The 21,237-nt window shown below is 32.9% G+C and overlaps 1 protein-coding gene across 1 annotated transcript; it reads left to right on the top strand.

The window, feature by feature from the left end:
* Positions 1–8,320: 8,320 nt before the first annotated feature.
* LOC125676588 (microfibril-associated glycoprotein 4-like) lies at positions 8,321–16,123 on the top strand. Its single transcript, XM_056160375.1, has 6 exons — positions 8,321–8,415; positions 8,517–8,663; positions 11,346–11,479; positions 11,824–11,920; positions 15,080–15,244; positions 15,836–16,123. Exons 1-6 carry the CDS (start codon positions 8,334–8,336, stop codon positions 16,075–16,077), a joined length of 867 nt encoding a protein of 288 aa, XP_056016350.1. The 5' UTR covers positions 8,321–8,333; the 3' UTR covers positions 16,078–16,123.
* Positions 16,124–21,237: the final 5,114 nt, after the last annotated feature.

The following is a 21,237-nucleotide window of genomic DNA, read 5'->3' as shown; positions in this document are numbered from 1 at the left end:
GTCTTGTACATGTATTTTCTTTTCTTATTCTCGATTGTCCGAAAAAAAAATCAAAAGCAGGAAAATATGCAGTTCTAAAATATATTTAAGTGCGCTACCAAGCCCTTATCTTTGCTCCTCACGAAAATATTAACAGCTGTGAAGGAGAAACTTCACACTGTGCGACAACATTTGACAGAAGTGATGTTAATCAAATTTGGATTCTAAAAGATTATATCAATAACATCAAAACCTATGACTATTCAACACTATACACGACCATTCCTCCCGATAAATTAGATAATATACTTTTTGACATCATATACAGTTGCTTCTTCAAGAAATATGGAAAGAAGAAAAATTAATATCTAGTGATCAGTCATCCAAAAACTTACTTTGTTAAACAACACTCTGATTCCACACACAAGTACCCTGAAGTTGAAATAAAAGATATGCTAGAGTTCCGCATTGAAAATATCTTTGTGGTCTTTGGTCATCAGGTCTTCCAACAGTCTGTTGGAATTCCCATGGGCACGAATTGTCCTCCTTTGTTAGCTGACTTGTTTATATAATCATATGAAGCAGGATTTTATTTAAAAACTTCTACGTGAAAAACAAATCTCTTGTTCTGGCCTTCAGTTCGACATTTAGATATATCGACGTTTTATCTAGTAACAATAATAAGTTTCATTCATATGTCGATTGGATATATCCCTGTGAGATCGAAATAAAACACACAACAGAGTTGCCCATTTCTGCTTCATACCTAGATATTTTATTGATAGTAGACATTAACGGCAAAGTGACAATTAACTGTGTGACAAACGGAATGATTTAAGCTTCTCCATCGTCAACTTCTCATATTTAAGTAACAATATTCCATTATCACCTCCATTTGGTGTTTATATCTCTTAACTGATTCGATACGAAAGAGCTTGTTCTGCGTATAGTCAGTTTTTAAATCGAGGCAAGCTACTGACAAACAAGTTGAGGTACAAGGGTTTCAACAGTCAGTATTTTGCAAATTATATGATCGTTTTAATAATCTAGTTCGTCAATACAACCAATCATTGGGTCAAATGCTATCTGACGTGTTTCATACCGCTTTTTAGGCCGTTTGTCATACAGTTGAGTTATCAGTTTGCCGTTAATGTCTACTTTCAATAAAATATCTAATTATGAAGCTGAAGTGGACAACTCTGTGGCGTCTTTAATTTCGAGCTCACAGGGATATATCGAATCGACATATGAATGAAAGTTAATATACCTCTTGTACTTTTATCCACTTTTATCCAGTCTGACAAGGTGCCAAGTTCTTCATATTCATATTTTGTACATTGTCTGACATAATATTCCACAGAATGCATAGCAGAGATGAAGTTGAAGTTAAATTCTGTTGACATTTCAAAGATCTGGTCTCTCTAAATTTTGGACCACTTCAGGTCGTAATTTTCATATGTATCGGCACTACCATTAATGACAATCACGCTTTCATTTTATCTCCAAATGTCAAATTCTTCATTTTCATAGTTGATTCTCCATGGTTTACGAAGAATATTGAAACTTTGCTTTCATGACCGAGTATTTCTTGTAATTGGAAAATTTTAATGTTACAATTTCAACACAGCACAAAATTTGATTTTGTGGGATTTTCTTAAGCTTCAAATAGAACATATCTGCTGAAATTCAGCAAACACTTCAGGTGATCTAAGCAAATTGTACGTTTAACGTCAAATGTGATTTTCTTACGCTATATAAGCTATTTCTATGAAGTATTAAAGTAACGTAAGGGATTTTCTTAAGCTTCAAATAGAACATATCTGCTAAAATTCAGCAAACACTTCAGGTGATTTAAGCAAATTGTAAGTTTAACGTCAAATGTATTTTTCTAACGCTATATACGTTATTTCTATGAAGTACTAAAGTAACGTAAGGCAACATATTTTACCTGAGTCGTCGATAGGATAATTGGTTTTCTATAGGCAAATTTATAATCATTAAGGTAGGTCCCTAGTCCTGGACCTACTTGTGATTTCTCAAAAATTTGAGTTTAAATACTTCGATTGTTCATTTGAGGGTATGATAAAAACAAAAAAAATGGGGGGTTGTCAGTATAATGAGTAAATTATGGTATTTTTATTACGTGTACCCCCATTTGTCAAATGGCAATATCAGAATTCATTGAAGAAGTTCTAGAATATGTCCATAAAATTTTGTTTGAGGTATGATGCTGCAATTTTTTCCCTCAAATATGAAATAAATATGTTTAACTAAATAATTAAAAGTGAAATTTTAACACAGTTTCATGTTTTTTAATAATGGTGGTACAAAATTGAACTCAATACAGGCCCTCGGCAGTCAAAATTACGGCACTGCAACACCACTAATATGAATATTTTAAAAATTTGACTTGTGATTTTTCATTCAAACTCACATATTATGTTCATATATGAATGCTTGTTTAAATACATTTAAAAAATCTGCCCTTTCTCAGCATAATATTTTCACAGTATTTCAATTTATATTTACATTTTTTGGCCAAAATAGCCATTTTGAAGATGATTTTCACAAAATAGAAGATAACAAATATATAACAAGATAACAAATATATAACAAGTGCAGAATTGTTTTATTTAATTCCACAAGTGCATTATCGCATATCATGAATTTTTTTTAATTTACAGATAATTTTAACATGTAATACCCCTGTATATCAATTAAACAAATATATACCTCTGGTTTTATGTGTGAATTAGATGACAAAAAATGGAAAGAAGATTGGAGCCATACTCTACTCAAATATAAGTAATTGAGTGTTATTGTATTCATTTTCTAAATTAAAAAACATCCAGGTAAATGTAAAAATACGTTTGATAATAATAGTACGTGAACCAATACCAGAGTTCGATCCGGACATGACGTCACGCTACTAGACCCCTACTTTAAATATAATACACTAAGAACAAAATGGATCCAATTTTTGAAAGCTGATTCCCGTGAGGATCCATGTTAGAATAGTCCTCATTTGTCGCAAGAGGTGACTAAATGAGCCGGTCCTTCGGATAAGACGTCAAAAGAAAACCGAGGTCCCGTGTCACAGCAGTTGTGAAATGTAAAAAAAAAAAAAACACATCATGCTCAAAGGTCGAAAGCGCCTAGAATAGACCTGATTTTTTTAGCCCTTCACCAGTGATGGTGAGATTTCCATATCAGTAAAAACAAATCTATACAGTGACGTCAAACAATATACACTCAATTCTGAAAGCGGATATTTTCGAGAGTACCGAATTTAAATTTCCAAATAGAATATGATATAATTTGGTAAAGTCTTCATTCCATTGCTTTTTTCATAGATTTTCTAATATGTTACAAGTAAATAAATCACTGATAAGGTAGATGATCAGGTATATGGTAAGCTAAGTTTTTATAATCCAAAATCATTTGAGTATGTGTCAAATTATTTCGTGAATGTTGAGTTACTCAGCATTGTAAGAGTAATGAGATTGACCACTCATTGTTTGTTATATTTACTTTTCATACATTGCTGTATCTTTTTAATACCTTTTTTTTTTTTCTTTTTCGATTGTCCATAATATAAAAAAAATCACCCTGGCATATATTTCTCACTTCGAATTATTCTCCTGAAATGAAAAGGAATCGAGAGGAAACGTTTTATCTCGTTTTATCGACACACATTTCCTTTTTATTGTAAATGGTATCTGACCAATTCCTTGTTACGGTCTATCTAGAATAATATCTGTAAAGTTGAAAGATGCTGTTATATTATAATGTAGGTTTCATCACCTTATTCAAACAACTTCAATGGAGAAATCGGATGGTTTTTTTTTTGGGGGGGGGGGTCAACTTTGACAAAGTATCTCGAATATTAAAGACGTATTTGTTTATACTGTATGTCTGTAGAAACTCAGTAAAGACAAAATCACTTAACTGAATATGGGTTTCACTTGATTTAATCTATTAAATATAGTGATCACGAAAATACAACATGTGTAATCATATGAAAATTTTAACTATTCTGAGTTATGGCAATCAAAATATTTAAACTCGGCTCTGTTTACAATCCTAGGAGGAACCTCGCCTGGCTGTAATGTCAACAGCAACAACCATAGGTGAAGGTTGTTCGTCTATCCGAGATTCTTATAACATTGAATATAAAATCGACTAATCGTAACTATTACAGGTGAAGATAACAAACAGTGATCAATATCATAACTCCTATAAAAAATACACAATAGATAGTTGGGGAAACAGGGACCCTTGGATACACCAGAGGTGGGATAAGGTGTCTAGGAGGAGTAAACATCCCCTGTCGACTGGTCAAACATGTGTATTTCCACCATGTAAGAAAAACATGTTTCTTTTCATTTAATTTTTTTTTTTTTTTGGTATCGAATATGAATAGAAATACACGAGCAACCAGCCGCGATAGTCTTAGGTATTCTTTGCAAAGCACTGTTGCATTCTGATTTGTGTTGATGATCATTGTCTTAATTACAAACTAAGACTGAGTTTTTTGAGTTCAGAGAGAAATGTTTTCGTTAGTCGGCAAGTTATTCTTTATATCATTATGTTCTTGTGGATTTAGATAGAAGCCCTTCACGGCATCATGCAATTTAAAGTTTCTAGGATTGATGAGTGTCGATAAAAGGATTGTTTTGAGCGCACCAACCATATCTTATGTCCCAAAATATTTCATTTGATTTCAAAAAAATTCAATCAAATAAATTTATGCAGTTATCTTTGCGCTCTAAAATTTTATGCTCCACTCCAAAGGCTCCATTTAGGCCCAAACACTTTTGACCATATATTAGATTACTGGTATTTAAAAATATTAGAAACATACGGATTAATCGTGTTGTATTGAAACATCATATGTCCTTTAAATGTAGATATCTTGAAATTAACATATAAATAAATATTAACTGTATAAGGCTAAAGAAAAAGCGCGCTATATTTGAACACATAAAGTATTCCGCAATTTTTAAATAGAAAAACTAATTTATGTGCGAAAACTCTGGCATTCCTTAGCTCATCTTTGTCATCGGAAAATCATTGTAGTATCTACTGAAATAACACAACATTTTAAGTGAACATGTTATTTATTATAATAATCAAAAAATGGCGTAGTAAACCAAGTTCAAATCAATGGCGTAATAGACCAAATATAAAAACTTGATTGGCTAGGAGAACTTAATACAAACAAACTTTTACTAATGACTAGGTTAGCATATGAACAAATAAGCATGCAAATTACACAAATTGATTCAAACCATTATACACCAAAACACTAATAATATAAAACAGATGGCGCGAGAAAAAGGCAAGGCAGCGCAAAAGGATACATGCAATAAGTTAATACTACATGTATATCTCAATTTAGCATGCACATCATGAAATAAACCTTCGAAAAATGCAGAGAAGGGGTTGTGGAGGTTGTTAAACAAATTCTCCTTATTTTCAAAGAAATGTCAAAAGCTTCAACTCACCTTGTTACTGCTTTCTGATTGGCTAAGAATTGAGGGGCACTTCTAGAAACATTTGTAACACAATGATATTAAGGTACTTGAAGGGAATGTTAACTAACGTATAACATTCAAAATAAATAAAAAAAACCAATTCAATGTTACAATAACAGCATTCTGTGCTACACGTGTATGTCTACGATGGAAGCAAATATGACGATAACGATCACTGATCGATCTCATAATTCGTAGCATGTTTCTAATGTCTACCATAATAATGAGACTGTACTTAATGTTTACGTAAGTGTAAACCTATAAATAGTACATACTGAATACATAACACATGTAGGTATCAAAGTAATTGTGACGCCACAGTACAAGTTGTCAACACTGCACAAATGACAGAACGCAACGCCGCTGTATAATCGATATAAGTTTTTATCTTATATCAAGAATACCATTAGTCTATTTCAGCCATGAGAGAGTTTCTACGACCAAACTATAGTTCCCATTCACAATCATCAGTAAATATAACGCGTTTTAAATTATTGATTTCGAAAAGAGTAACACATGTTTTGATAGAATATGTAGATATCACAGTAATCCCGCCCTCACAATACAAGCTGTCAACACTGCATGAATGGGTACAACCACCTGGTAATGGGATATTTCTCATTGACAAAACAGAACAAGGGAGACGTGTTTCGGTGTTATCAGGGTTTATCTGATAATCAAGATATTTACTAGGTCATTAAGTATTGTATGTGGTTCCTATCAACATAATGTGTTCTAAATTAGCGACTGTGTAACAATTGGAACATTCCCTGGTGTATTCTATATTTAAAGAATTGCAAATTCCCCATATACGATATGCTAGATAAACAGGATTTTCAACGTACTTGTAGAAGAAAATATTTTGAAACTCATTACTTTTATACAATAATCGTTAGTGCTGAATACATTTCACTGGGTGTTAATTCAAACATAGCTTCACCGTTCACGACCGTAACTCACAGTGATATCATTGATCATTAGATAATTTCTGAACTGATCTTACGCAGCAAACAGATAAATAAAAATATAGTAAATGAATAAGAAGTAGACGAAGGTGGAGAAAGAAAGCATATCTTATATTAGTTCCGGTTATGTTGCAATTAAGGAGGAATATTACACTAGAGAGATTTAATGTGGATGAAAAATGAAGGATGTATACAACTATATTTTGAAATTGAAATCTCTCAAATTTTATTCATTTAGTCAAACATGCAGTTTTCGTAACAGTGCTCTGTCAATGTATTTTGTATTGTGTGTTTCACTACTAGAAAGACATATTGACCTGTGAACAAGCAACATAGTAAAGGGGAGAAATGTTGAGATTTTATTGGTGTATTCAACATATATGAGACATGACGGTATATTATTCAAAATTAAAGTTGGTTACCATCCACTGTCAGCAGTAAATATGATGCGTTTGGAGTACCAAGGTCACGTATACTGATATACTTGAAGTTTGTAATAGTGCAATTTTTTGTCAAAAATAGCTGAATTTTGAAAAGTAGAAACTATTTTTAACTACATTCTGTAGAGGTCTTACTTTCAAAGTTTTTTTGTAAGTTACATTGAAAAACTCATTACTGAAAATCACGGCTTAAACAAGATTCACTTGTATTGATTTGCAAACAACAATTGAATTCGTTTATGCAAAACATCAAATACGGATGCATATTTAATTCCTGTTATAAAATTTAGAAATTTATTTCAAAATTAAGGATTATCTACCTCACGTATAGCTATCATCCTTAATCGAATTTGACTCCACTTTTCGGCACACTGTTTTTGCCTATAATAGCTCTAAAACGTCATTGTTATTTTGGATTTCAATCATTTCTGTTGAGCATCACTGAAGAGACATAATGTGTCGGAATGCGCATCTGGTTCATCGAAATTGGTACCGTATAAGTTTTACATTATGAGCCCTGGGTCGAGGCCTCTGCTGGTGGACTGTTAGTCCCCGAGAGTCTCTACAGCCCAGTAGCTAAGTACTTCGTTACTAGCTTGAAAATACGGATGTATATATAATTGCTGTTATAGAATTTAGAAATTCATTTCAAAATTAAGGATTATCTCCCTCGCGTATAGGTCTTATCCTTAAACGAATTTGACTCCACTTTTTGGCACACTGTGTTTGCCTATAATAGCTCTAAAACTTCATTGTTATTTCGGATTTCAAGCATTTCGGTTGAGCATCACTGAAGAGACATAATTTGTCGAAAGGCGCATCCGATTCATCAAAATTGGTACCGTATAAGTTTTACATCTTAATACTGTAAATTTAATTTTGAACGGTTCATCAAATTATTTTGCGCATATGGATTAGGAAGAAAGTCAATGAAGCCGTAAAAACATGAATAAATGAAAACACATGTATTTAATTTGTAAAAAAAATGATTAGCAGTAATACAAACCTGAATCGTAATATAATGTTCTATATTAGGAAGAACACAGACGTTTGAGAAATAATCGCTACATTGTAACCAATTTTAAGTCGAGTCCTGTGATACGCGTTTACTGAATAGCAAAACAAGCACATTAGACAAAGGATATAAATTATAAAGGGAAGTGAAACTATGTACCTTTGACACAGGTTTACATCAATTTGTATCCATTTTGCATCTTTCAAAAATCACAACAACTAGCTTCCATTCAGAATAACGTCTAATATATATATATGTTGTTTTGACAGGGACAGACACGATAAAGTCTCAGATTTCCTATGACAAGTCTCAGATTTCAAACTAAGTAGAATATTGCATTGGTGAGGTATTATAAGTATTTTGAATTGTTTTCTCGTAGGAAATGACCTTCAGCACTATGAAGTCTCTCATCCTCCTGTGTGTATTTGTTATCCTGCCGGATAGAACAACGACGGACAAGACCCATCCGATAATTCAGAGTATGTTGTTGATCATCTTAGCTCTCATGAATCACAGTCTTCATTAATTCGTAGTATTCAATCATGATATAAAATATATTTGTATTATTAAAATATTACAGAAAAGCTGAAACAGCAGCTGGAAAACACACCCTGGACATGGAAACTAGCGGAATCCCGCATTCAGAAAGATAACCCTGTTTCCTTCAATGTAAATCTTCTTTCCACCTACAAAGTGACTGGAATCATTAAGGACAAATACCCAATGAGTAAGTGCGATGTTTTTACTACGTTCTCTAAATGTACCGAAAATTTCTTCCGATATTTCTTGTTCACTACTCCATAGATATATCTAAAGATGACTTATTTATTTATGACGATAAGTTTTGGATACAAGGAATGGGGAATCTATATTTGGTCATATTTGTCATGTTATAATTGATCCATTTTAAGGCAAAACATATAGTGAATTAGTAAATTGATAGTATATGCTGGGATGTAGGGCATAACTAAGCATTGGTGTTCAGGGGTCCATGTTTGCCCTATTATCTATTTTGTATTCCTCAAAGGAGTTGACATTGATCACTGTTCGTTATCCTCACCTTTCCTCATTTATATCAAAACAATTAAATCTTCTTTATTGAGCACTCTCGAATCATAAACATCCACTCACGATATTATGTTTTATCACAAAAATCATTACATGATTGAATAATTGTGATTATGAAATTTTGATACTCTGGTTCCATGCACAAGTACTCTGAAGATGAAATAAAATATGATTGCGTTCCTCACTGACAATATCGTCGTAGTCTTTGTTGATCAGATATTCTAACAATATGTTGGAATTCACATGGGTACGAAGTATGCTTTTTTTGTTAGCTGACTTGTTTTATATTCTTATGAAGTAGAGTTTATTTAAAAGATTCGACATGAGAGAAAAAAAATATGACTTTGGCCTTCAACTCGACTTTTAAATACATGTGTATCGACTACGTTTTATGTATTAAGAATAATAATTTTCATCAATATGTCGATTCGATATATCGCTGTGAAATCCAGATAAAATACACCAAGGAGTCTTCCACATCTGCTTCGTACTGAGATACTTTATTGAAAGTGGATATTAACGACAAACTAACAACTCAACTTTATAACAAACGTGATGATTCCAGCTTCTTTATCGTCAACTTTTAAATCGATGCAGGCTACTGACCAAAAATGATGGTACAGAAGTTTCAACAGTCTCATTTAAAGTCAGCATTTCGCAGGTCGTTATAATGATATCGTTTGCCCATACAACCTATCATCGGGTCAAATATCGTTTGACGTGTTTCATACCAATTGTTAAGGTGTTCGTGGCACACTGATTTTCACTACGGATTAATCTGTTCACCGGATTCAGAGATATGCTTATGGCGAGTATGACCGGTCGGCAGGGGATGCTTACTCCTCCTAGGCACCTGATTCCACCTTTGGTATGCCCAACTCTATATTTTGTACTCCTTGTGGGAGTTGTGAGATTGATCACCGTTCGTTATCTTCGCATTTCATACAATGTCGATTCCTATCACAAATTATGTTTATTGTGACTATTATTGTTAACTGACGAGATAATTTCAGGCAATCTAATTCAAATCAGACTTCTTAAATTCGCGCTGTATACTCTGCTTAAGATCTGACATAACCTGGTTAGGGCCATGTTTATGTGAACGTTATGTTAGCCAATCATCGCGTCGCCTATAAAATCGCCGGTGTTCAAAATTCAAGGAAAATGGCTGCGATTGTTTGGTTTGAAAGAAAACACATCACAGCTAGATGCAACGTCATATTGCACCGTTTACGTCGACTGGCGTTATATTCCTCGCGTTATTTAAGTAAACCGTCTTGAAAACTCTTCAAATCGTACCCATCCCTATTCATACATAAATCTGAATTCACAATAAATATAATTTGGGTGTATTTTGTCTCGTACCCTTTGTTGTTTGTATGAGTGAAATAGATTAGGCATTATTGCGAAAGTTTAAAACTCGTTATGTAAAACTTATACGGTACCAATTTTGATGCACCAGATGCGCATTTCGACAAATAATGTCTCTTCAGTGATGCTCAACCGAAATGTTTAAAATCTGAAATAACTATGAAGTTTTAGATCTAAATATAGCCAAAAACAGCGTGCCAAACCAGTGGAGCCAAATTCGTCCAAGGATAAGAGCTATGCATGAGGGAGATAATCCTTAATTTTGAAATAAATTTCTAAATTTTATAACAGCAATTAAATATACATCCGTATTTTCAAGCTAGTAACGAAGTACTTAGCTACTGGGCTGTAGAGACCCTCGGGGACTAACAGTCCACCAGCAGAGGCCTCGACCCAGGGGTCATAATGTAAAACTTATACGGTACCAATTTTAATGCACCAGATGCGCATTTCGACAAATAATGTCTCTTCAGTGATGCTCAACCGAAATGTTTGAAATCACTTTTATAGTAGAAAGATTGCAGTAACTTGTTTACGAATTGCCAGGAACCGCCTAAATAGTCATCATTGTCGGTATGGCACAATCTGATTGGCTGATAGTTCTCATGAATATTCCAAGCCAAAGGTCATGCGGAATTGACCTTCTATGGGGTTATGCAAGATCATATTGTAGTGATTGTGAGCGTATTCTAGGATCTGGTTTTAATTAGATTGGAATTTCAGCTTCAAATAAATATAAGTATACACCTATACAATAACATTCCGTGATGTAACTCGTACATATAGACGTATTTACTTGTTTAATTATTAGTCCAATTTCATGGGAATGTAGATGCATTAAGTTACAGTACAGTAGAATTATTCCAGAATGTCGAAATGTTAATAGTTATGTACATTAATGGCGGTATTTGTTGGTTTTCCAATATGTTTGATTGATGCTGTTAGTTTTTAAATTGATTTGATTTTTAAGTGAGAGACTGTGCAACTATATTGAAGAATAATCCAAACAAAAAGCATCTGGACGGAGTGTATGTCATTTATCCGGATCTTAAAATAAAGAAGCACGTGTACTGTGACATGACAACAGAAGGAGGCGGCTGGACGGTGGGTACTTCCAAAAAATCAACTGGATCCATTACTTATATCAACTTTTTGGGGGTTGGGATCGAGATAATGCTCTATTTATATCATCGGCGTAATTGTTTAACGCTTTTGTCATTAATTGCATTATCAATGGTTTTCTGATTTTCAGATTTAAGATGCATGAGGAATTTAAAGTAGTTGTAATTATTTTAACATAGAGAAAGGTGTGCAATGCCATTCTATCAAAAATAGACATTATATGTCTTAGGTGTTTGAAATCTCGGAAAAGATGAAGAAAATATGGTACACAATATAACAAGGTTTTAAAAAAACAATGTACTTTTGACTTAACGTTCTCTGTTTAGGTTATTCACAAACGAATAGATGGATCTACCGATTTTTACAGAGACTGGAAAGCCTACAAAACTGGATTTGGTAACGCCAATCACAATTATTGGATAGGTGAGTGTCTGCCGGAAGCTTCAGAATTCCTCTACGTCGGAATGCTGAAGATAAATGTACAGGTACATATAGTAAAAAGTTATTATATGCGCAATGCACGGATATGCAAGGTGTGTTTTTCTCAATGGAAGAAATTCCTGTTATAACAGCATTAATTTTAAGTTTTGTAATTCTACACATTATAATAATAATTTCTAAATAAGAAATATTCCATTTTCCCCATTCTATCATTCTTGGTATTGCTAGCATGTTTTGCACTACGAACATATGGAATTTCATATTACATTTAATTGCATCCACAGTTTAATGTGCTTCCTTTGGCCTTCCTTTAGGGAATCCTCACTGTATTATCACAATAACTTTTAGGATTGTAACTTTGTCATATAAGAAATTCTTCGAATGTTTATAGGGATAACCCTAAGGTGGTACAATTCTTACCATTAAAGTCATTCTTTTGAAACAGCCGTACATTCTCTTGCAGCATGCCCATATATTTGATTGCATTAAATATATATCTATTGTTTTATTTCGTTTGAGATTTGCTTGAACCTGCGAAGGGACACAACTAAATTTAGTTTTTGCAAAAGTGTGGAAGGGTTTATTGTTGCTCCTCTTTCATATAGTATCGTTTCTGATATTATTAGAATTATTATATGAATCATGTTGATTTTATTTATATCCATTAAGGGTGTTCTCTCCTGCTTTGAATTTTTTCAGAAGTATCAAACTTTTTTTGATAAACGATTTTAACTGATACATCTTTATCCGAAAGACATTTTAAATACAAAAAAGAGTATGTTAGTGTGGACTTTAAAGAATTACACCCCTCAAAGTTGCTGAAACTTAATTTGTCATGAAAATCACCAATTTTCACAAGAAACACACTATAAAACAAATGTTAAGGATAGAATAATCTTGACTTTCTTTTATTTTATGAACATTAAGCATGGTTTGTATTTCAATAACTTTTACATAAAATATATCACCAATTCTACAAAAAAGCAAGTATCAATTAACTGAATTGGATAAAATATCAGACACATTTGAAGACCTATTTCATAGAAAAATTCAACCTAGGGAGAATATCTGTATCAAGCTTTTTCTGGAATTATTAATGTAGATTTGAATTATATATTTGCTTGATTTAAATAAAAAAAAATATGTGGGGTAGTGTACAATGGAACAAAAATTTGAACCATGTCGTGTCCCCACCTCTCTTCTTACACTGACATACATTATATTAACAAAAACAATATACGATTTGTGTAAAATGTGTATTTTTCACTTCATATTTATAAATCAAATTCTATATATTTATTTCATTATATGATAAATAATCAGAAAACATAAATGATATAAGCATATATATACAATACTAATTCATTTATAACTAAAGAATGTGTAAAACATATGCCACCGCATCAGCATTTTCTAATTTCCATGCACTGTGACCTTGATATTTGACCTTCTGACCTTCAAATTGATGGGTGTAGTTCCTTCTTTGTATGTACCCAAATGTCCAAATTTGGTTTGAATGGAATGCAAAGTACTTGAGTTATTATCCAGAAACCAGTTTTAACAGTCAACTTCCATGTGGCCATGAGGAAGAAATATACACTTCCTGGTATGGTTCCTCATATGATGATAGCACGACTCATCCCTCTCACTGTTGTTACCAAATGGATGTAGATAAAACGCTAACATTGGAACTCAATTTCTATCAATACTGTAAATTCTTAACAATAGAACAGAAGATATTATTAGGTTTACCACCAGACTGCTAATACACCAACTTCAACTAACTCTAATTTTTGTCTAGCTAGGGATTATGTTTTAATGCCTTGCTCAACAAAGTGTCACTCTAAAAGACTTATTTATGCAAAATGTTACATATGAATTTGTGCATAAATGACTGTATTATGAAATATATGCTGAAATTCTAATGAGGATTATTTTTAAATGTGCATTTTCAATACTCTACAAACAAATTTTAACATTATTAAAACTTTTTGACAATTACACTTAGAAGGAATAATCAAAATAAAATTTTGATAAAATAATTTAACTTTCCAGAACTGATCAGAAACAAATTGTCGATTTAGTAGCCCAGTAGAAATATATCTATACATGTATGTATATAGTCAACAAAATTATCTTTTGTTTGAACTAATTTGTACACGAACGGCGCACCATAGTTCTCTAGATGGGAGAAACCCCCTTTTCCCTTTAATTTTTTTTTAATGAATTAAATTCGCTGTATACGTTGGCTTTTTTTTAAACAATGATATAGATTACATTTTTTAATCAAAATGATGCTTCAATAATGATACATTGAACGTTAAGAGCGAGATTCGCTCATGACCGACTAGTCGGGATAGGGAAGATCGCAGATCAATTTAGGTACAAATCTATATAATATTTATTAGTTTGTAGATTTTATTTTCATTAATAACTGTCTTGTACATTTAAAAACTTACAAAATTAATTCAACTCTACATCAGTAACTCTGGTTCGGGTACTACATAGCTAACACTCTTCCATTCTCCCCTCTCGTGTCAGAACTCTGTGTACAGTACACGTACTGTGTCACCATGTGCGTGGTTGTGCCTGCTTGTCTGTAATTTTCTTTGTCTGCCACTCACTTGTGAGAATATCGGATGCAGACTGATCTATAACTGCCGACTTACTTCTAACGAATCGCCCATGTATGTTTCTGGACTGTTTTAGAATAGACTAAATGCGACCTCGTACAGTGTGCGTCTTCGACCTCTAGTTTACTTACAATCGAAACGTCATCATGAATGTCGTAAAATGAGAAAAAAAAATTTTAAACAATGTCATTTTTAATTAATTTGTGTAAGTTTATTAACATTACATACAAACAAAACAGATAATAATGTTCTATTTTGTGGATACGAAATAAAACACGCGCATCCTCATATTTGCGACCTTAAAAAGTATGGAGACTCACTCGCGGTAAAATTGCCACGAGGGTACATCCTTATAAGGAAAATGAAATAATATGATGATATAGTGTTATTTTTTAGCGTTGTCTGATTGGAATACATTGTGAGTGCTTGAAACATCCATATTGAGTAATGTAAGAAAAGCAGTCATCTGAACTGATCAGTTATATTTTTTATCTGTTATCCTTTAAAGGAAATGATGTTCTACATTTGCTGACCAAATCAGGCAACCACGTTCTTCGTGTGGACCTACAGAGATATAACGGTCAGAAGGCGTATGCTAAATACTCCAAGTTTTCTGTTGGTGACGAACACAGCAAATACAGATTGACTGTGTCTGGATACAGAGGCACTGCAGGTTAGGATACCATTGTCCTTATCCCTAAGGCTAAAAAATGAAATACCGATGCTACCTATTACTTTTATTCAGATTATTTATCTTTGGATTCGTTTATCTATAGCTTCCTTTCACATGTATATACATTTAAAGTGACCAAACTATTGATAGTACAAACAAGTTTGAGTCATTGGTTGATTGAATCGCTGATTGTTAATTAATTGGTTGATTAATTCATTAATATTCTTCATGTATTATGTACCGTTAATAATATCGTCATCATAACCAGCTTAATATGAATGCCATGAAGTCGTATCTATGCAAAGCATTTTAAACTATTTGAAATGTGAAGGTTTTAATCGTTTAACTTTACTTTATCATGACCTGAGATTTAAAATCTTTGGAATAGCGCTGCTGTGTACTCTACCTTAGGATACTTCTATTTCTAAATACATGTATAAAGATTATTACAAAAAGATCACTTTAAACCAAGGTCAAGAGCGCAATGACATAACGATTGGTTTCTTCTATATTAAAATTTTACTAGAACTGCTTATTTAAACTGGGTGTTTCTAGAACGCACCATTACATTTTTACATTGTTTTATATTAGGAGACGGTTTAAGTTACCACAATGGGATGAAGTATACCACAAAAGATCAAGATAATGACAAATATAACGGAAACTGTGCTACGTTTTATAAAGGAGCGTTCTGGTTTAACAGTTGTTATCGTACCAACCTCAATGGACAGTATGCCAACACCGCCGTGGTTAGTAATAACCACATGAACTGGTCTTACTGGACGAAAACAAACGAAGCATTGAGAAGAACATCCATGATGATCCGACCATAGCAAGATATGCAGTCTGTCAACACGATTAATAAACTTTGTAAACGAAGTATCCTGTATTTTGTGTGTTCTTCCTATCTTCATGTTACAGAGAACATCCATCTTTTAATTGGCGACATAACTTCATCTCTATTATGAATACTGTCAAAGATTATGCCCGACGATGAGCTAAATATGAAAATAAGAACTTGATACATCTTCAGAATGGGTTAAACGTATAAGAGGAATATTAAAACCCCGCATTAGATATATTAAAACAAACGTACGTACCATCTATAAATATGTGTTTAGTAAACCAGAAGTGATAAAAGAATTGAATAGGTTATATGAGGAATACCATTTGCTTCCAGCTGACAAAGCTTGTAACAACATTGTCTTTGTTTGTAAGGCTCATAATTACAACTGTATTTTAAACGAACTTGGTATTAATTCTACTTTTGGTAATCGTACTTATATTCCAACTGCCCTTTCAAAAGATCCTTCAAAAACATGCTTCAGCTTTAGACACATTTAATATCCTAGTCAATGAGTCGAATGAATATGAGTTACTGTAGCTATACCGGATTCCTAAACTACATAAAAACCCTTACAAACAAGGACACATTGTTGGACCCAGTAAGTGCTCTATCAAGCCCCTATTTGTGCTCCTCACGAAAAAAGTAACAGCTGTGAAGTAGAAACTTCAAACTTACCGTGAGACTACATATGCCAGAAGTAGTTTTAAGCAAATGTGCATTCTTAAAAAATCTAAAGAACTTTTAGTTGATAATCTATTCGAAGTTATGAGATTAATCACTGTTCGTTATATTTGCCTTTCATTGATCACAGAGTTTTCAAATTATATGTACTTCTAATCTAGAGGCCGACACTCGTTTTCATTTTCTATAGCAGACGAAGTGATTTTGTCACTTATTAGTTGTAAACAGATATGACGTTACAATCGTCGATTTACGTCAGAAGATAAGTTGATAGTAGTCCCCATACATTAACAGTATGGAGTTTTGTAACCTAATAACACCTGTGTGCTTTTTATGGAATTATCACAAAAACAAATATCAGAAGAAATGATAATTCCCTGCTTTAAATTTTACGTAGACATTTGTTATGGAAGTTGGTTTGACCGAGAGATTGAGTGGGAGCGAGCAACACTGGAACCCCCCGGGAACATACTAATTCTTTATTAAGAGGAACTGAAAACATTATGTTTACTGATTATATTCAGACTTCTGAATTCATATCTTGTGTCATGTCAAATTGTGTTGTTATTTTCATTTCAAGTAACATTTTTATTAGAATGCATCACAAACGATGAGGTGCATCTCAGATTTCCTTGGAATTTCACACGACAGTAAATTTCTGTAATATGTCTAGGAAAAGTGTCCTTTTGATGAAGTGCAAAAAAGAAGAATGGATACTATGATGAGTACATATATAGGAAAGGTAAATGCTTAATACATGGTTTAAAAAAAACTATCAATACTTTTCCCTACATTTTGCAAACTATGGAAGTGCGAATCATATTGCCATACATGTATATTCCAGTGGGTGTAAAATAGCATGTATATTCTGCAAATATAAAACTGCTTCAAACATGATTTTCTTGATGGTCACACTGTTCTGGAGGGGGGGGGGGTCATTTAGACGCAGTGAACGGGAAGTCATACGTTCAAGTTTCAGTCACGACAGATAAAAGACGCTAAAATATTCTAAAACTTTCCTTTGATTTTGTTTTATGTTTTCAAGACATCTTGATATTTAGATCGTTGCGTCTTAATGCGATCCGAGTGATTTTATCGTTTTTGGTAGATTATTTTGCATTTTATGGACACGCGGTTTAATTCAACGAATTTCCAGATAAGCTTGTGCAAATCTATCACTAAATCGTATTCCTAGACGTTATTGGAATGCATGTTAATATTGTATGTTTTACAGAGTTCTGTCCTGAAAACAATCTGAAAGAAACCATTCACGGCTATGGTGATCCCGCATGAAATTATGTCTATTGTTACAGAGATCATTAGTATTCTTTCTTTATGGAAGAAATCTTGTTTCATGTTGGTAGCTCTGATGGTCGTCTCTGTGTATACCAACAATCCACATAACCTTATACTAGCATTATCTACTGGGAGGTTAATGCGATATCGTTTGGGGAGGGATAAAGGCTCACATAATGATCTATCTGTTTGTTATAAATGAGAACACTCGGGGATAAACTACTTAGATGAAATTCTACCCCCTATATTATTCTTTTTCTTCATAATAACCCCACTTTTCAAACAGTGAACATACATATGACTTAATGTATGATTACCCATTTGCGTATCCTATCCATGGGTCTATATTGTTGCCTGAACCTATATATATCTGATATGTACTCTTGTTGACCCTCTCCAGCAATTTACGACATGTGCTACCACAGTCGCACAACGGGTGTGCTACAAGTATATGATAACGTTGGATAACTTCTTGGGGGAAGCATGTACAATAAATAAACCCCGTTCTTTCTGTTCATTTATTTAGCGCTGCAGAATTTTTTCAACTTCGGGAAACTCAAAGTTAATTATTACATGAAATATACCACCATGTCCGAATTAAAATAGATTTGAAAAACCTCCATTGTCTGACAACAAGAAATGAAGTTTGCACTTCAAATACTCCATTAACCATTGAATAGAAAGAACAAGGGACATTAAGGACAGAAAGTTGCCTAACATCAAAGCGTTCTATTTTACTGTTATTCTGATTAATTGGAATTTCAGCCATCCTTAGATTGATATTCATGCATGTACTGAATTTTGGGGCATATTAATGGGAAAAAAATCACAAATTTCTGCAAACAATGAATAGCTTTTATATCAAACAAAAAATAACGAAACAAACGATTCCATATTTTAGAATTTCAAGATAAAATTCAAAAACATTATGACCAATAAACATGTTAAAATTCCTGCTTTAGGGGGAAAACGACTGATTTTTATACAAAATATCACAGAATTCTGCAAACAATAAATAACTTTTACATCAACAAGAAATGACAAAGCAAACAATTTCATATTTTAAAATTCATCATACAAGATTTCTTTCAAAAATATGACCAATAACATGTTAAAATCCCTCATTTTGGGGGAAAACGACTGGTGTTTACAGGAAAATAATCATATATATCTGGAAACAACGAATAACTTTTATATCAAACAAGAAATGACCAAACAAACAATTCAAAAATTAGAATTCATTAGACAAGGTTACAATGGAAAAAATATGACCAATACAGTTACTCATTTCGGAGGAAAACGACTGGTTTTTACACTAAAAATAACATATTTCTGGAACATTTTGTTTCCTTGATATAATATGTTGAATAAGAAAAATAATGATGGTATTATTTACACATCATTGTAACTTATCATTAAATTAACAAATACAGTTACAAAACAGTTCATACTTTTTTTTAAGTTTTGGGGGAAAGCAAGGATTTTGAACAAAATATCATAAATTTTAGGAAATATTCCATAACTTTTACACAATTCCTGACACCATGAAAAACACCCCCCATATTTTACATATCACTTCATAATGGTTGAAGTGATAAACATACATTGTTGCCTGACATATCTGAATTTTGTATTATTGGGGAAAATAAAAAATCTTAACAAAACCTTACATATTTTTGATAATATTTTTTTTACTTTTACACTCTTCCAACCACTATAAACAATATTAATGCCATATATCACTTATCACCCATCAATCTTTTACAAGACAAACAGCTCTAACGTTTCTGTTTAGGGGAAAATCAAAAATTTTCACCACTCGTCTCCACATATGACTGCAAATATTTCTCTAACTTTAATATTTTATCTTACACCAGAAAAATAATATTGTCATATTTTACTTATCGTTTCACACAATCATTGGAAAAGCAAAATGTTACTTAACAGGCTTCACTTCTTAATTTAGGGGAGTTTAAGGAATTCTGACCCCCCCCCCCCACCACCACCACCAGACCCCCCTACCCCCATATTTCTGGATATATTTTTTTTATAACTTTAACATAATTGTAGACATCGTGAAAATAATAATGCAGTATTTCACTTATGAACAATGTAAACACCGTACCCATACTTTTTATTGAATAACAGTAACTGATATGAAACAGTCACTCACAGCAAACCCGCAGTACTTAGGACTCACTTCAGAGGTGAAACAGTTGTCTCAGAACCACAGACTGTAGTATATGACACTTATTACATGACATTTTAAAATTGTGATATTAAGATCCTTAAATGACTGGTAGTACATGTTTTAAAATGGATATCAGAAAAATCTAATAATATATTGCACAAGTAATATATATGTAGATATTGAGTGATGAACATGAAACTTTAGACAACTTGTGGTGGTCAAAGCACTATTAAAACTTCTGTAACAAAAATACCTATCACCTAGCACCAACCATGTACATAGTAATATTCTATGCCACTGTCCTCACTTTCTGAATCATCTATAAGTTCTGGAATCACCGCAATATCTTGAAAATAGTTTGCTTAGTCATGAACATGTACCCGTAGTTGATTCTATTTCTAAAATACCATAGTACTGAGGCCACATGTACATATCCCCCAATAACTCTTACACCTGCCAGACACTAACAACATCAGCCTATCACGCTTCCACTGGAGTACTAGATCCACAGTATGTTTACTGCTTGGAAGAGATGTGGCGACTTTGGATCCGAACAAGCAGGACACCAGGAATCGTTGAATTTAATATGATGCTGTAGTCGCTATCTTCACTGAGATGCTATTGGCAAGTTTCATTTGGTGTTTGCCTACTGTCAAATTGTGGAATGCATCCACAAAAAGCTTCGAGAAATCTATTTTACAGTTTTCCACATCCAATGTCTTCCATCAGCTGATTTTTCTATATGTAATGCCTCCAATTCCAATCTCTCTTGCAGCATGTTTCTCTTTGATGTCACATACTACAATTGCAAAAAGAATAATTTGATGCATAATTGTTCTTTGACTTTGTTAAACTAAACCATTGTTAATATGGGGAAATAAAATGAACTATACGTGCATATATTTTATAAGCAAAATAAGTTCCACAGTGGTATTAATGCAAGATGTGACACAACGTCTATCTCGGATGCATTACTTG

This window comes from Ostrea edulis, chromosome 3, assembly GCF_947568905.1.
Source record: "Ostrea edulis chromosome 3, xbOstEdul1.1, whole genome shotgun sequence".
Taxonomy (NCBI): domain Eukaryota; kingdom Metazoa; phylum Mollusca; class Bivalvia; order Ostreida; family Ostreidae; genus Ostrea; species Ostrea edulis.
Note: the sequence above shows the minus strand (reverse complement) of the source record. Positions and strands in the feature narration are given on the sequence as shown.

What these genes read in the sequence shown, in the direction of transcription:
- LOC125676588 (XM_056160375.1), top strand. Translation starts at nt 8,334, where the DNA reads ATGAAGTCTCTCATCCTCCTGTGTGTATTTGTTATCCTGCCGGATAGA. An exon ending in TAAGGACAAATACCCAATGA is followed by an intron (nt 8,664 to 11,345) that starts GTAAGTGCGATG and finishes TTGATTTTTAAG; the next exon opens with TGAGAGACTGTGCAACTATA. An exon ending in TGGATACAGAGGCACTGCAG is followed by an intron (nt 15,245 to 15,835) that starts GTTAGGATACCA and finishes GTTTTATATTAG; the next exon opens with GAGACGGTTTAAGTTACCAC.